This window comes from Helianthus annuus, chromosome 13 (genome assembly GCF_002127325.2).
Source record: "Helianthus annuus cultivar XRQ/B chromosome 13, HanXRQr2.0-SUNRISE, whole genome shotgun sequence".
NCBI classification, from domain to species: Eukaryota; Viridiplantae; Streptophyta; class Magnoliopsida; order Asterales; family Asteraceae; genus Helianthus; species Helianthus annuus.
The window spans coordinates 90951711-90970375 of NC_035445.2; the positions used below are offsets into that span (position 1 = coordinate 90951711).

General features: G+C 35.7%; 2 protein-coding genes across 2 annotated transcripts; both read right to left on the reverse strand.

The window, feature by feature from the left end:
* Positions 1–411: 411 nt before the first annotated feature.
* LOC110898602 (deSI-like protein At4g17486) lies at positions 412–2825 on the reverse strand. Its single transcript, XM_022145406.2, has 3 exons — positions 2405–2825; positions 775–1062; positions 412–644 (listed from the first exon to the last, which is right to left on the reverse strand). Exons 1-3 carry the CDS (start codon positions 2532–2534, stop codon positions 559–561), a joined length of 504 nt encoding a protein of 167 aa, XP_022001098.1. The 5' UTR covers positions 2535–2825; the 3' UTR covers positions 412–558.
* A 12255-nt stretch (positions 2826–15080) lies between these two features.
* LOC110898599 (deSI-like protein At4g17486) lies at positions 15081–18182 on the reverse strand. Its single transcript, XM_022145405.2, has 3 exons — positions 17591–18182; positions 16761–17048; positions 15081–15532 (listed from the first exon to the last, which is right to left on the reverse strand). Exons 1-3 carry the CDS (start codon positions 17721–17723, stop codon positions 15330–15332), a joined length of 624 nt encoding a protein of 207 aa, XP_022001097.1. The 5' UTR covers positions 17724–18182; the 3' UTR covers positions 15081–15329.
* Between the last annotated feature and the right edge of the window lie 483 nt (positions 18183–18665).

Genomic DNA, 18665 nt, shown 5'->3' on the forward strand with positions numbered 1-18665 from the left:
CAGTCGAATTTCCCCACAACGTACGGGCCAGTCATAATGGGGCGCCACTCTCGTCTCTGGTTGTTTCATCTAGCGTTATCTTCATGTCCTTTGCAACACATCGATTTCTTAACTTGCTTCAACAGGTTTGAAACCACGGATGGTGCGTCACTTGGCTCCGGTACGGGTGAGGGTATGGGTTTTGCCATGGCTGCAATGGGGAATGGTGTGGTTTTTTGGGCGGGTTTCGATACGGGTTTAGAGAATGACGTGTGTTGAGATAAACTATAACGTTTCATTCATATCTAAAACTCAAACTAATTGTGACATTTCTTTGTATTTAGTTAATAACATTTATAACAACATTTCTTTGTTTTTAGTTAATAACATTTCTTTACAAATGAATAATCCTCACGTTAGTTAATAACATTTCTTTACAAGTGAACAATATTCACATTCGTAGCCCATCACGTTCCGTTCCCTCGAACATCAACACAGTGACGAGTTAGGGTTTAGAGTTTAGGGCGCGACGCTAGATTAGCAGATGCTTGAGACTTGTTTCAATGAGTTTCTCAGCTTCTACTTGATGTTACGCGTAGCTGCAACTGCTGGTCGAGGCGGTATTTCATTCCAACCATCGGGAAGAAGACAAGAATAAAGAAAATCTTCAAAACCATTAAAATCACAAATATTACTTCAATATAATCAAATAGGGTTTTAAAAAGTTTGAAACTATATTCAACTTTTCTTAATCAAGAACTGAAGAAGGGAAAAGACAAAGTTTGTGATTCTTACTGAGTCGAGCGAGCCGGTTGACCCAGCCAGGGATTGACTTTTTGGTCAACCTTCGACAAGTATCGTTGGCGAAGTGATTGCAGTTCCTGTAAATGATGTTGTAACTATTTCCAGGATACTCTTTTGCTATCTTTTTTATGAATTCTTGACATTCTTTTTCATTCATTTCTGTTCTTCCTATTAGAATAGATTTTCTTACATGTAAACCTTGAAAATGTCTTGGTTCCAGTTTAACAATCCCGGGCCTTGAACTGTCACTACCACCAAATGCATACTCGACCCCGTAAACTGTCCAAAACCCAAAAGATATAAACTTCTAAAAGTGTATAATCACAACCAAATTCATTAGTTTCCAAACCATATAACTAACTGAATGTACAATTGTACATAAGATCTTTAAGTAATCATTTAACATTTGGAGAGTAAATGCAAAAAAGGATGATTATGGTCTCATTGTTGCACAATGAAAGGTGTCAAAGTTATTTGAAATATAGATTAGAGCCGCGCAAACAATATCTTTTTGAAGAAAATAGATATGACTCGTCGATAGCGGTTTATTAACGCATTGTATAAAAATTTAATCATTTGGTTTGTGTTTTCATTTCCTCATGATTCATGAAGCAAAACGATGATGCAATTAAACTTGCTCCATATCTATGTAACCGGCTGCAATTTTACTCCCCAAATAAACCGATTAGATCAAACGAGTCAAGTCTACGAAAGAACATTGTTATATGCAAGAATGAGTATGTTTAATTCAGATGGAGTCAAATCAAATAGTCCCACTTAGGGCTGCAAACGAACCAAACGTTCAGCGAACAGTTCGTGAACCGTTTGGCGGGAAGTTTGTTTGTGTTCGTTCGTTTATTAAACAAACGAACACGAACAAGAAATTTCGTTCGTTTAGTTAAATGAACAAACATGAACAGAGGTCGTGTTCGTTCGTTTATGTTCGTGAACGTTCGGTAACGTGTTCGTTTGTGTTCGATAGTTCATTAGCGTTTTTAATTTTTGTATTTATTTAAATACTTCAAAATTTCGACAAATTAAATATCTAATAAGTGTCAGTGTATTATATATCCTGTTTATGAACGATTGTTTGTGTTCGTCTGTTTCTATTTGTGTTCATGAACATTATTTTGTGCTCATGTGTGTTCGTCAACGTTCGTTTTTGTCCGTTGTCTAAAATTAACAAACAAACACAAACGAACACGAACAAGTTCATTTTCTTAACAAACGAACACGAACATAAAATCTCGTTCGATAAGTGTTCGCGAACACATATATTTCTTTAACAAACAAATACGAACAAGCTCTTGTTCGTGTTCGTTTGGTTCGTTTGCAGCCTTAGACTCCCACTCAGTCTTCCAAATATGATATACACTTCTACAATGAAAAGTTCAAAGCTTCAAAAGGCTTTATGAAAAGTAACAAGTTAACTGATCATTTTAGAGTGTCAAACTAGTTAATTTAACCATATATCAAAAGTAACAAGAATTCATTAGACTGTTACAAGACCAACATTATCAAACATAATAAACCCGAAAACATCAACACCAACTCTTCAAATTACCAAATCCAACCAACAATGCAACAAATATTCAAAAATGGAAAACAGTAAACATCAAACCTTGAACACCAGAGTGATAGAATCCAAGGCCAAACCAATACGTGTAACGGTTAACGGGCATAAGATCATACACATTTATATACACCGGAGTCCCTGTCTTCTTTTTCTTGCGGATCATCCCACACAACATCTTTCAAGAATCCCAAACCAACCCTTTACAAATCCAATAAAACACACAAAAATTCATCAAATGCACCCCTTTTTCTCCCTTTTTTTTATTTGCTTGATCAAATTTCAACAGGGTTTGTGAAGAATATTTTTTAAAAGCTCCCAAAATTTATAAAAAAAAAAAAAAAAAACTAACAAAAGAAAAAAAAACTTTTTTTTGGCAGTTTCAAAATGGATTGATTGAGTTTGATGTTGGGATTTGTGGGAAATGAAATAAAAACAAATCCCAAACAAACCCTTTACACCATGGATGATCTACATTCATAATCTGTTTATTCTGGCGAATGCAAGAAGCGGGAGGTTTCAAAAGAATCGGAACAACCTGAGGAGGCAAATGGGTTGTCATGTTTTGCAAACTATTTAGTTTTTGACCTTTTGTCCCTTAAGTTTCAATAGTTGATAAAAATAAGTAACTAATGTTAACAAAAAAATAGCATCTAAAATTTCCCTTTTTTGAAATGAACCAATAAGTTATTCTGCAACAAGAATTGAAAAGAAAAAATATACGTATATATTCTTGGGTATCATTTATTAGTATGAATAATGTTATTTTTTTTTCTTGACATCTCTTCGTTCTTTATTATCTTCATATTATGTCTTGTATTTTGCAAGGCATACTTCTTGTTTATTTTTTTTTTCTTTATCACTTTGTATCTTTATCTTTGTTTTGATGGTTAATATGAACGTATTTTTTTTAATATTTCTATTTAATAACCACACAAGAGATAGTCCACTCTTCGCTATTTGTCATGTAGGGGTTTCCCACATGCACATTAAGTACCAAACGAAGGAAACCTCAAACCTCACTATCACCATTACGTGAATGAGCACAAAGAATCCGTCATTGTTACGTGAAAAAAATCTAAAGCCATTTGGTAAGCCCATATTTTTAAAGGGTGTGTCCGGTTCGTTCAAGAAATTCAAAAGAATTGGAATTTGACGTGCAACTCTTAATGTGTTTGATTTGTGAAATTTGTTGAATTAGAATTTTCCATATTTATTATGTTCGGTTGCGAAATGAATTGGAAATCAATTCTCTCAGATTTCTTAAGGTAATTGAAAATCCTTTTAATATGTGAAGGAATGTTAAAATATTGGGCTTTTATTGTTTACATTCATTCACTTGGTTTATATTTGTTGGGTTTATTCTTTACTTACTTGGTCTTATTGGGCTAATTCATTTGTTAGTTATTGGGCTAATTCATTTGTTAGTTGTTGGTTAGTTGTTGTAACAGGTCCAACAACCTAAAATATCTCAAGGGTGCTTTCTGTAATTGTGGGGACTGCGATTGCCTATTGCGTGAAGATCTGGACTAATCTGAAACTTGTTAAGTTTCAGATTATATAAGCTCTTATCCTTCACTATTAAGTTTGTTGAGTTGTAACTTTCTCTCACTTGTCATCCGTCTCAGTTAGGGTTTCATGTTCAGAGATTTGTATTGAATATCTCTCATCTGTATCATCTGTATCTGAGAGATTATTCAGTTGCTGTTTCTTGTACTTTTGAGTAGATGATCATCAGTGGATGATCATCTTTGTACAGTTTGTATCTTGTATTGTTTGATCTTACTATTGTAAGATCTTCTGGGTATTTGGGGGGCAAATTTCTTTGGGTTGGATAAATAAGATTTTGTCACCGTTTTGTCGCTATTTCTTGTGTTGTATTGTGTTTGTAGTTGTTTCATAAAATTTTACATGGTATCAGATCCTTGTGCTCTTGATCCGGTCTTATTTCCGCTGTTGAATCTGATTTGGTTGTTGATTTGTGTATAGGTCTGCTTCAAGTTGCAGATCTGTTCCTGATATTGGTAGATCTTCTGGATCTTGGGAGGTTTTTGGATATTCAAACCCTAGCTAGGGTTTCTTACTTCTTGGCGAAGAACTGTGTTGGTCTCTAAATCCTTGAAGATTTAGGGCAAACTGACCAGTTGTATTGTTCTTGATATTGTGGTAAAAACTTCAGATCTGTTTAGATCTGGTGTCTTTTTTTTGGATAGCTTGCACCCACTGTGAGATCATTCTATCTCCTCTCTTTATCTTTTGTTGGTTGGCTTAGTTGAAGTCGGGGTAGTGAGGACCGGCACTTGATTGTTTGATATATTTGATCTGTGGTTTATTTGTTGTTTGTGTTTGTTTTTTCATTGATTGTTGATCATGACTGGTAAAGATGATAATGCTGGGTCTTCTCAGACTTTGATTAGCAAGTTGGATATAGGTGATCCATTGTTTTTACATCCTAGTGATTCAAGTTCTTTAACTATTGTTGGTATAAAACTAAAAGGAACTGAAAACTATAGGGTTTGGTCTAGTGCTATGAAATTAGCCTTAGAAGCTAAAAATAAATTTGGCTTTATTGATGGTAAATGTAAGAAAAATACTGATGATGAAGTATTGAGTAGTCAGTGGGACAGATGTAACTCAGTTGTTTTAAGTTGGTTGTTAAATTCTGTTTCAGAGGAGTTGTATTTAGGACAAGTTTTTTCAAAATTAGCCTCTGATGTCTGGATAGATTTGAAAGAAACTTATGATAAAGTTGATGGCTCTATAGTATATGATTTGTATAAAAAGATTAATTGTATTACTCAAAATGGAAGTTCAGTTTCTGAATATTATCATAAACTGAATACAATGTGGAAGCAGTTTGATGCTGTACTTCAACTGCCTTCATGTTCATGTCAAGCAGCTAAAGATTATAATGATTTCTCTACTTTAATCAAGCTTATGCAGTTTCTAATGGGCTTAGATGATGTCTATCAGCCTGTTAGGACAAATTTACTAACAAGAGAGCCATTACCTTCAGTCAAAGTTGCTTTTTCAATAGTGTCCAGAGAAGAATCACATAGAAACTCAAGTGTAGGAACTAAAAGTCAGAATGTTTCCTTTGTTTCTAAAACTAATCAGAATTTTGAGCAAAAAAAGAAAAGAATTTAAAGGTCCTAATCCTAATTTCAAATGTACTCACTGTAATAAAATGGGTCATACTGTTGATAGATGTTATGAGCTAGTTGGTTATCCTTCAGGTTTCAAAGAGAAACCTGGAGGTCAAGGTGGAAAAAACTTTTCTAATAACAGATCAAATGTGTCTTCTGTTCCATCTTTGTCTCCTTTTTCTCCAGAGCAGGTTGCAAAACTCTTGAGTCTTGTTAGTGAAAAAACAAGTTCTGACTCACAGCCTTCTAACATGGGAGGTGAGTCTAGTTGTAGTTTCAATTCTTTAGGAGAATTTATGTGTTGCTCAAGTCTGATTAACTTTGGTTTTGACTGTAATGGGATTTGTGATTCTGGTGCAAATCAACATATGGTCAAAACTAATAAAGATATGTTTAATTGTATTGATGTGTCTGAATATGACTTAACTGTGTCTCATCCAAATGGAACTAAGGCTAAAGTGTCTAAAATTGGAAGTATAACACTTGCTGAGAATGTTGTTTTAAATGATGTGTTCTTTGTTCCTACTTATAGTGTTAATCTTTTGTCTGTTTATAAATTGTCTAAGGATAATCAAATTACTGTTGTTTTTAATGAAAATACTTGTTCACTTCAGGATTCGAAATCAGGGAGAGTCCTGGTGACTGGTAAACAGGATAATGGGCTATATTTTCTAAATAAAGGTGGTAATTCTGTTAATTTTTGTTTTAACAGTTTGAACAACAGTAATTTGTGGCATAGCAGGCTAGGTCATCCTGCTGATCAGATCTTGTCAATTTTAAAAAATGAGCTAGGTGTTGTTGATATTAATAAACATTCATGTGAAGTTTGTCATAGGGCTAAACAAGTTAGAGTTCCTTTTCCTTTAAGTGAACATAAAACAAGAAATGTAGGTGATATTGTTCATTTGGATGTTTGGGGTCCGTATAGAGTTACTAGTAGAGATGGTTTCAAATACTTTTTAACTGTGGTTGATGATTATTCTAGAACTGTTTGGTGCTATTTGTTAAGAAATAAAACAGAAGTATTTGATAATATTGAAGGTTTTTATGAATTAATCCTAACTCAGTTTAAAAAAAGAGTCAAAGTCTTTAGAAGTGATAATGGAACTGAGTTTGTTAATAATAAAATGGATAGTTTTTGTAAATCAAAAGGTATTTTGCACCAAACTTCATGTTCTTACACACCACAACAAAATGGTGTGGTTGAAAGAAAGCATCGCCATCTTTTAAATTTGGCAAGATCACTGTTGTTCCAAAGTGGTGTTCCATTAAACTTCTGGTCTGATTGTGTGTTAACTGCTGTTTATATAATCAACAGGTTACCTTCATCTGTGCTGTTAGGAAAGAGTCCATATGAGTTAATGTTTGGTTTTAGACCCTCTCTTGCACATCTTAGGATTTTTGGTTGTTTATGCTTTAGCACAATTTTAAATGATTCAGATAAATTGTCTTTCAATGCTGAAAAATGTGTTTTGATTGGCTATTCTAATGTTAAAAAAGGTTACAAGTTATGGAGTTTAGACAATAAAAGAGAGTTTTTTTTTCTAGAGATGTTAAATTTTATGAAACTGTCTTTCCTTTTAAGTCATGTCAGCTAAGTAATCATGATAAAACTTTACCAAGTAACTTGAACCATTTAAATTTTTTTGATAGTGTTGAAGCATTAACAATCTATCCTATAGTTCCCAATGATGAAGAGGGGAGTCATGAATCTCATGAGGTTACTGGTGATGATCAGCAACCAATCCCCTCTACATCTGCCATTCCAAGTAGTGATAATGTTGAGCCTCAGCATTCCACACTTGGAACTGAAAGTAGTAGTAGTGAAGGGTCTGGTAGGGCAGAGGACACTAGTATCTCAAATGATGAGATTAACCCATCTGAGGGAACAAGTCCTTCTTTTAGAAGGTCAAGTAGGAAGTCTGTTTGCCTAAAAAGTTTGAAAATTTTGTGTTAAATAGCCAAGCTAAATACAGTTTGGATAAAGTTGTTAATTATTCATGTTTGTCTTCTGAAAATATGTGTTTTACTGCTTCCCTTAATAAAACTGCTGAACCCTCTTCTTATGAGGAAGCAACTAGTGATCCCAGGTGGATAGAGGCAATGAACAAAGAGATGGATGCTTTGTTCAGAAATAATACCTGGGTCCTAACTGATCTTCCTCAAGGTCGAAAAGCCATTGGGTGTAAATGGGTGTACAGGGTTAAATATAAATCAAATGGGGAAGTTGAAAGATTTAAAGCCAGATTAGTTGCTAAAGGCTTTAATCAAAGAGAAGGTCTTGATTTTGGGGAGACCTTCTCACCTGTTGTTAAGATGGTTACTGTTAGAACTGTTATAACTCTAGCTGTATTTTATGGTTGGTCTTTGTACCAACTGGATGTTGATAATGATTTTTTGAATGGAACTATTACTGAGGATGTTTATATGAAACTACCTCAAGGGTACTATTCTAAAAATGAGACCAAAGTGTGCAAGCTTGTTAAGTCTTTGTATGGACTTAAACAGGCTCCTAGAAAGTGGAATGAAAGATTAACAGATGTTTTGATTGCAAATGGTTATGTGCAAAGTAAATGTGATCATTCTTTATTTATTATGTCTAAAACAAATATTACTGTGTTTTTGTTAGTATATGTTGATGATATTGTTGTAACTGGGAATTCTGATGTTGAGATTAAAAGAATTAAACATGTTTTGCATGAAACTTTTAGAATTAAAGATTTAGGAGTGTTAAAATATTTTCTTGGTATTGAGGTTTTGTATGATAACAAGTCTGTTTGTCTTAACCAAAGAAAGTATTGTTTAGAACTTCTAAATGAATTTGGTTACTTAGGTTGTAAACCTGTTAGTATTCCTATTGAACATAACTATTTGATTACCTCTAAACTTGAAAAAAATCAACAAGATCTCAAAAATATAACTGGGTTTCAAAAGCTTATAGGGAAATTAATATATCTGTCTTTAACAAGACCTGATATTAGTTACACTGTACAGTTCTTAAGTCAGTTTATGCACAAACCAAAAGAGGTGCATTTAAATTTAGCCTTGAGGCTTTTAAGGTACTTAAAACAAAGTCCTGGTAGAGGACTGACTTTTAAGAAATCTGCTGAGTTAAACTTATATGGTTTTGCTGATTCTGATTGGGCAAAGTGTTTGTCCACTAGAAAATCAGTAACTAGATTTTTTATCTTCTTGGGAGAGTGCCTAGTTTCTTGGAAAAGCAAGAAGCAAAGTACTGTTTCAAGATCCACAGCAGAAGCTGAATATCGTGCTACGTGTTCTGCTACTTGTGAGCTTATGTGGTTGAAAAATTTGTTGTTTGAGTTGAATGTTGATTGCAAGTTACCTATGATGTTAAATTGTGATAGTCAAGCTGCTTTGTCAATAGCAGCCAATCCAGTGTTCCATGAAAGAACCAAGCATTTTGAATTAGACCTGCATTTTTTGAGAGAAAAGGTTGCAAATGGTATTATTAATCCTACAAAAGTTGACTTAGAAAGTCAACTTGCTGACATTTTTACAAAAGGGCTAAGTGTTGATCAACATGAAGTTTTTTGTAGAAAGCAGGGATTAGTTGATCTGTTTAAACCAATTGAATGAAGGGGGGATGTTAAAATATTGGGCTTTTATTGTTTACATTCATTCACTTGGTTTATATTTGTTGGGTTTATTCTTTACTTACTTGGTCTTATTGGGCTAATTCATTTGTTAGTTATTGGGCTAATTCATTTGTTAGTTGTTGGTTAGTTGTTGTAACAGGTCCAACAACCTAAAATATCTCAAGGGTGCTTTCTGTAATTGTGGGTACTGCGATTGCCTATTGCGTGAAGATCTGGACTAATCTGAAACTTGTTAAGTTTCAGATTATATAAGCTCTTATCCTTCACTATTAAGTTTGTTGAGTTGTAACTTTCTCTCACTTGTCATCCGTCTCAGTTAGGGTTTCATGTTCAGAGATTTGTATTGAATATCTCTCATCTGTATCTGAGAGATTATTCAGTTGTTGTTTCTTGTATTTTTGAGCAGATGATCATCAGTGGATGATCATCTTTGTACAGTTTGTATCTTGTATTGTTTGATCTTACTATTGTAAGATCTTCTGGGTATTTGGGGGGCAAATTTCTTTGGGTTGGATAAATAAGATTTTGTCACCGTTTTGTCGCTATTTCTTGTGTTGTATTGTGTTTGTAGTTGTTTCATAAAATTTTACAGAATCCACCAAAATTATTGGACTCTTCGACCACTCACTCGTTGCATCCAACACCCCCCCGGTTACCTGCACCGCCACGACTCACATCATTCCAACCTGACCCGTCCCGAACCGTTGACCGTAACCCGACACAGAACTAGCGCCAACTCGTAACGGCGAGCGGACCCGCACTATTCTGACCCGACATGGACCACCACTGACCAGCACTAATAGCGTGAATTATGTAAATCAATTATCTTCGGAAATAGTATTTCTATGTAGCATTATACTTTCTGTATTTATAGGATCTGTTTTGTATTATATATATAGGAGAAATAATACGGAGAATTCAAGCCGTGAATTACAAATCTTATATGGTATCAAAGTAATTTTGTTCCTTCCCACTCATGCCAACCTTACCCTCTGAGCCACTGATTTCCAGCCACCCTCTCCTTTACTCTCCCCATCTTCCTCCTAATATCTCCCTATGGATTCCAAGCTCTATCCCGCAATGATAGTCAACAACATTGAAAACATTGTTCCCATAACCTTTGAAGTTGAATCTGGCCACTACACCACTTGGGCGGAACTCTTTCAGAACTCTTGCAGGGCCTGTCAGATCTACGACAATCTAGAACCCTGACAAAAAGCATCGGTAATTGCCTCCTCCTCTGATGCTGAAGCCCTTTGGTCTCGTTTGGATGCCATTGTCAAACAATGGATATATGGCACCATATCGCCAAACCTTCTACACACCATTCTCACTCCGAGTCAAACCACCTACGATTCTGGACCACCCTGGCTAACCTCTTCTGTGACAACAAGAACACCAGGGTCGTTCAACTCCAGCAGGAATTTTCCAACCTTCATCTTGACGCCTTCCCTTCCATGGCTGCATATATAGTGTCAACAACTTAAGCTGTTGGCGGACCGACTCAGCAACGTTGGAGCCCGGTTGATAACCAACCCCTCGTGCTTCAACTTCTGACCGGTCTCCCTGATCCATACGAGAGCATCTCTAATACTTCAACATCGTGAGCCTTTACCCGATTTTTCTGAATGTAGATCCCGTCTACATTCAGAAAAGCAAGAAAAAGAATCAAACCACTTGTGCAACCCTGAACTCGGCCACGACCCTAGTTGCGTTTGCTGCCATCGACACTACGAATTCTGCTGCTCCTACCTTGGACCGGTCACATGGTCGTGACCGCGATCGGGGACGGGTTCGCGGACGCTTTAGTAACACATCCCGTGGGGGACGCGGATATGGACCCTCACCTCAACATCAATATATCGTTTTCCCTCCCGCTTGTGCTGTAAACCAATGGGGTACCCTCATCAACAACAATTCTCAACCATGGCAGCCACAATCGGGTACTCCTCCTTGTCTTTACCCTCGGTGCCGCGCCAAAACAACAACCCATTTGCTAGCATACTTGGAGCCCGACCTGATCAAGCCTACATGGCTGATTTCACTATGTCGTTAAATCAGGCCGACCAAACATGCTACATGGACACTGGCGCAACTGATCACGTGGCAAATCAACAAGGTACTCTCTTTCCGTCTCCTTTTAATATTTGCACTTCTAAATACATATTAGTTAGAATGGCATGACCATTCCCGTGATCGGACAAGGTAACTAGACCCTCCCACCACCAAAACTAAATAATGTCCTTTATGCTCCTAATCTCATCAAAAATCCCATCTCTTTTTGTAAGCTTACTAGGGATAATCTTATTTCTATTGAATTTGACCCTTTCGGTTTTACTGTGTGGGATCTCAAGACCAAGGCCCATCTCCTACGATGCAATAGCTCGAGCGATCTCTACCCTTTGACTCCTTAACTTGCTTCCTCAACCTCGACTTTTGTTGCAATTTCTCAAGACCTTTGGCATCAACTACTTAGGCACCCGAGAAACACACTATTGCAGTTGTTAAAATTGTCTTCTAGTATTCAGTGTAATAAACCTACTACCACACTTTGTCAGTCGTGTCTTTTTGGCAAAAGTGTAAAATTGCCTTTTTATGATTCTTGTAATAAAATTTCTTTGCCATTTGACATTATTCACAGCGATTTGTGGACGTCTCCGGTGCTTAGCACCGGGGGACACCGTTACTATATACTGTTCCTCGATGACTTTACTATTTATATTGTGGACCTTTCCCATTAGCAATAAGTCACAGGTTTTCTCAACCTTTACAATTTTTTATAATTATATTAAAACACAATTCGTGAGAAAGATCAAACAACTCCAATGTGACAACGGTAAGGAGTATGCGAATAATTCCTTCCAAACCTCTTGCCACAAAAATGGCATGCATTTTCGTTTCTCTCGCCTCTACATATCCCAAAATGACAAGGTGGAACGGAAAACTCAGACAATAAACAATATGATACGAACGCTCCTCGCTCAATCTTCCCTCCCCCAACCTCATGGCACCATGCATTGGAAACCGCCACCTACTTGCTCAACATCATACCTAGCAAGAACCACAAATTCCTCTCTCCCACCACTTTTCTTTGTAACTGTGACCCAAGCTATGACCACCTTCCTATCTTCGGTTGCCTAAGTTATCCTTTTCTCCCCTCCACCTTGATGCAATGCAAATTGCATCTTTTTCCGTGTATAGTTAGTATAATATTTCGAGTCTATTTGGTCGTATTTAGTTTAGATTTGTATATTATCGAGTCGGTTGTGTTTTGCAGGTATCAGGAGGAGAAAAGAGCTTAAGTGAGCTAATATATGGATAAAATCGAGCCTACGGACAGATTATACATGATCGGGTAGTTCAACGAAACGAAAAAAGAAGAAATCCAGGAAAAAGCCTTTGTCACGTCACGCGACATGGAGAAGATAACACCGTCGCATCGCGTGACGGCCTCAAGTCAACAAGCCGGTCAACAAGCCTCTCGCGCTACGCGAGAAGAAAGTTAACACCCGCCGCGTCGCGCGACAGGGCTTCAAATCGCAGAATTATGATTAGGGTTCGGGGTTTGACAAATTATGTTATAAATACGAAAATAAGACATCTAAAAAAGAAGTTGGGAACCTTAGGAAGAATTAACAGTAGAGAGAGGTGATTTTGAGAGCAAGCAAGGTGAAAGTTGAAGACTTTAAGCATCGAGATCAAGATTCGCATCTTTTACCATTTGTGTTTTGAGTTTCTTTGTTTACTTTGAATTAACTATGTCCTGTGAACTCATTATAAGCTTTGTTTTTGTGTTAAACATGATAATAGGCTAAAACTTTTATACGCTGCCTAGGTTTTAATGACTACAAACATGTTTTGATATTTGTTCTTTCAGTTTATCGATTCTTTAATTGTAGAATTAATATAATAAAGTGACAAACTTTGGTTTTCACATGACCTTATATACATGCTTATGCTTAAACATGTTGTTTTGGTGAATGTCTTTCACATAATAGTTGCATGCTAGGTTAAGTGCTTAGTGCTTTTGACTATTAGATGGTTTGCTAGCGTACGTAGTAACCATTGGAGTTTAGTTGTGATTTGATTAGGTCTAAGTGTTCTACCAACCTTAATAGCTGTGAAGTGAGAGGTTGTCAGTTACTTTCGAGTGATTAGGTTTCTAGGGTTAGATACTCCGTGAGAAGATCCCTTAGTTCACATATCTTGGTTTGGTAGCTGAGTTTGATCATAGTTCCTTAGTTTCCTTAGACTTTCGCGCTGTGAGATAGATTGTCAATAGGGTGCTTTATTATTACAGAAGGATAATCCGTGATGGAATCCTCTAAACCGGTAGATTAACGGCTTTTAGGTTTGGATTGGTTTCTTCTCGAGAGGGGTCGAGGGTTCTTTAGGTATCCTATAAGTTTAGTATTTCAAGATTCCAGTTTCCACAATAGTTCCATAACCAATAGAATGTGTCAAACATGTGTAGGAGTTTGACCGCGATCCGACCGACCGACCGCGATCCGACCCGAATGGCTGGTTCGGTTTGCGTTCAAGTCCGGAGCAGCGAGGTGTCCCCTCTAAACTAAATACAACGTCATTGGTTGGCTGGGGTTGGACCCCATCTCCAAACCCCGTCACGCCAGTTATTAGGCTTGTGCCCTGCTTTACGAATGTATTTTGGTGTTTGACGCTAGAGTTGGATGAGATGACATGATGCAACACCCCACAACTTATAGCCTAAATACCTTTCTAATTTGAATTTCTACACACCACTAATATCATTTTAAAACTTTTTTTTTTCTTAAAGTTTAAATATACTTCTTTTTATTTTATTGTCAAAAGTGCATAAATATGTAAGATTGATGTATGAGCTCAAAACAATTATATATGAAGGGTGTTCCAGATCATTGTTGGTCGAATACATGATTTTTGATTCTTTTTCGATTGTTACACTGTATTTGAACACATATTTATCTATCTTTATATAAAAGTTTTTTTTTTTAATTTAAATTCACTTTCTCTGTAATTGATTCTTGTAAACACTACCTTTGCCCCGACACTAAGAATATTGGATTTTAATAATCCCAATTATTAGTTGTTGCCCTCCAACACTTTCAACTTAAAAAATAACCACTGACATTCCCAACTATTAACATATTGGCCTTCAATGGACCCCGGCCAACAGAACCCTAACGCCGTTAGTCTCCGGTCGCCGGAAAAACGTTTTTGTAACCTTAGCGGACCTATAGGAACCTTTTCTAGTAAAATCCCCAATTATTGAGGTCGTCGAAAAACTCCTTTTTTCACCGGAAAATGTCTTTTTGCCCGGAAAACTTCTTTTTGCCCAGAAAACTTCTTTTTGCCCGGAAAACTCAATTTTTTTGGCTAGACAACTCAACGTTTTCGTCTCAACCGTCTTTGTAACCTTAGATCGGACCTTTGTTCAACTTTTTTCTGGCCAAAAACGTTTTTCCAACGATCGGAGTCTAACGACGTTAGGGTTCTATTAGTTAGGGTCTATTGGAGGCCAATATGTTAATAGGTGAAACAGTTAATAGTTATTTTTTAAGTTGATACTGTTGGCGACCAACGACGAATAGTTAGAATCGTTAAAATCCAATATTCCATTAAATAACAAGAAAAACCTAGAATCTTATCAAACTTTACCATCTAGAGGATCCATCTTATCCTTGTCACCTCTCTCATAGGCTCTCTATATACCCCAAATATTAAAAACTATTTAATTTTCAAACAATAATTAAAACATGTTATCTAACATATTTTCTTGTACCAGGGAAATATCAGTTAATATAAAAATACCCCCATCACATGGAGTGTTTTCTTGACCATTTCAAAATAATCAAATCACAAAATGGACCCCTTTAATAAGAATTTTCAAATCAATGTACCTTAAAAAACCCACACAATGCATGTTTCTTTCTGTCTACCCATAAATAGTTGATTGCCATATGAATTCTGACTAGATTCACATTCTTTACTTATGGGTTGCATATGCATCACACCAACTTTAAAAAAATTAAAATAAAATCTGTCCCCTTTTGTAACTAACCACTTGCCCACAAATCTTTTGAGTAAGATCTCAACTTTAACAAATTTGTGATGCCTTTAGTCAAAAAAAAAAAAAAAAAAAAAAAAAAAAAAGCAAAAACATTTCATAGTTTCCACCTGTCAATGCTATACGGATTCGACTAGCTTGCATTACACTTGTAACGGGCTTTGTTTTTTTCTCGTTGATGAACTTGAAGATCGAGAAGCCAACGCGGGTTGAGTTTTGGAGGCTGGTGAAAACCGGCTCGAGTGGCTTCTAAGTTTCTTTTCGTTGTTGGAACCGTCTTCTGCTTTTATTTGTCGAACTTTTGTCTCGTTTAATCCAGCAGGAAGGACACAATTGCAAAGAAAACCTGTAAAAATCAACTTAACTATATAAATAAATATAAACAATTTTTAATATACTATAAGGGTTTGATAATAGAGCAAGATAATTATGGGCAAAACAAGATCCATATTTTGTGTTTATATCATAAATGCAGATGTTTCTTGTAGCATAAAAAACTAAACTTGATTCATGGGTTGCAATGATATTAAACATGGGATCATGTGGGATTTCGCCTCGGTCAACCAAATTCTATTCAAACTTGTTTCCTACACAAAGGACATCAAATTTGTATCAAGAAATTAATTAATTGAGTAAACTGGCATTTTGGTCCCTGAGGTTTGGTCACTTTTGCCACTTTAGTCCAAAACTCTAACTTTTTGCATTTGGGTCCCTGTGGTTTCAGTTTTATTGCCATTTTGGTCCAAAAGTGAAATCAGGTCATATTTGTCTTATAAAATCATGCTATTTTATCATTTTCCTCAGGGGCAAAATGGTCATTTTGATAAGATAGCAGGATGGTTAGGAAAAATGGTCATTTTCCTCAGGGGCAAAATGGTCAGGAAAAGGACAAAATAGCAGAATTTTATAAGACATATATGACCTGATTTCACTTTTGGACCAAAATGGCAATAAAACTGAAACCACAGGGACCCAAATGCAAAAAGTTAGAGTTTTGGACTAAAGTGGCAAAAGTGACCAAACCTCAGGGACCAAAATGGCACTTTACTCTAATTAATTTGTTAACCCAAAAACAAAAGATTTAAAAAATATACATTAACATGACACTATTTATAAACTGTCGAATTACACGGTGATGACAGCATGACACCGCATGATATCATCGGATATAATAGATTAAGCTTCTTAATTTGTTTAACTAACTAACTAACTCCCTCCTTTCTATCCGCGAGCTTTATCAAATGATGTTTGAATTTTGATGATATTTTTAGTAGCCTTCCATATATTCGCGGTTTAACTACTAATAACATTAGTCCATAAGATTCCAAAAGCTATTATAAACATTTTACAATGGTCATATATATATACCTTCCTAGAGCAATAATCTAACTTAAAGTTGAAGTTGCCCTCTAAAGATCAAACTTCTAAAAAGGGGAAACTGGCTTTGAAGGCAAGTTCGACGGAATATTGAGCAAATTGTATGAATCTTGAAAGGCACCCTATCGAATAATATGTATGAAAGAAATATATACCGATTCTAAACGAATAAAAGGATTAAAAATTTAGGATCTTACCAAGTCGAGCCAGTCGGTTGACCCAACTAGGAATCGGCCTACTCGTCAGCTTTAGACACAAATCGTTGCAGAAGTGATTACAATTTCTTGTAATGAGATTATAACTATTTCCAGTGTACTCCGTTGCTAATGTTTCAATAAACGAACGTACTTCACGCGAGCCAAAATCTGTTCTTCCTATCAATATTGATTTTCTAAACGTGAATCCCGGGCATTTTCTTGGCTCCACTTCGAAAATGCCGGTTGTCGAATGTTCATGTGCACCAAACGCGTATTCCACACCATGAACTGCCAAAAATCACGAATCACACCGTCACAATCTTAGCAAAATCCAATGCTCGTTGTTACAACACTACAACTAATGATTGTACACAATTCTTGAAAAACACAATGTGTTTCATCAACAACAAACGAGTAGGATAAGGTTCTACAAGTGATTAAGATCTATCAAGGGATAACCATATTGAACAAATTAGAAAATAATTTAACAACAAAAGGCATACTACCCATTCGGCCCGAACCAATGACTCAATGATTCAAGGCAGAGGCGAGCAAAGTGGCAAAACATGAGAAAGCAATCAACATGTGTTTGTCTCGTTTGCGTTTGATACCTTTGGTGTGCGACTTTTGAATCGGGTTCAAAAAGTCGTTAATAGTAATTCTTCGTCGCTAAAGGTTTCAAACCTTGTATTTAGTGGAATTGGTTTTTCTATTCAAAACCTGTCATTGCTTTGTAATTGCCCTTTTCGTGTGGAATGATATTGTTGTATTTATTTAAAAAAAAAATTCACATAAAAAAAAAATTCAGACAAAATTTAAAGAGCACAAACCTTGCACACCAGAGTGATAAACACCAAGCCCAACCCAATAAGCATAACCATTGATTGGTGTAAGATCATAAACATTCAAATACACAGGAACAGTCCCTGTTTTCTTTTTCCTATGAATCATCCTGCACAACATCTTTCTTGATCCAACAAACTTCAACCCTCCAAATTAGTATCCAATTGCACAATCAAAATCTTACATAAACCCCACAAAAATTCAAACAAATCCCATCTGAGAAAATCAATCTTTAATTCAATTTGAACAGAATTTTCAACATGTAAAGAAAATCTTCATAACTTGCTTCACCCACCGAATTTCAACAAGAAGATTCAAAATTTTGAAACTTTATCGAGTTTCAAGACAAACCCTTTACAATATGGCTCCACTTTCACAAAACCCACAAAGCTTTTCTTGATTTATATCATGGAATTTGAGTAATTTGAGGGTTTTAAGGGATTGGGATTGGGATTCGAATTGGGGTTTGATTTTATAATAAAAGAAAAGGGGTTTTGATAGTTTAATAATTAATTAATTAATATACACACGGGAGTCGATGTTGAGAGAAAATGGGGGAATATTATTTGACTGCTTAGGTTGCATCGGCGGCTTTTAAGGTTAAACAACTTCTATTTGAAGAAACTATGCTTTTGCTTTGGTTTTTGTTGTTTTGGGTAAATATTAGAATCCAAATCGTATGTCAAGTAGTATATCTCTATCCATTGAGAATAGCCTAATAGTGTTGATGAGTTAGATAAGATGTAGATTAGCAGGAGGTTATGGGTTCAATCCCCATAGTGTACAAATTTAGCTATTCAAAAAAAAAGTAGTATATCTCTCCTTTTTTTATAATTTTTATTTGGAAGGCAGCATTTCATTCAACACATCGAATATCTAGCTTTTATTGTTAGTTAATATCGATATAGTGAAACGTTCAAATTAAAACCACTAGTTATCGTGAAAACTCAAAAACTAACTAAAAAATCCTAAAAAACATATCAATTTTTTTTTGCATACCAATTTTCGCTATTTAAATTATATAAAAAACTTTAAAAAAAAAAGAAAAAAAAATTTTGTAGT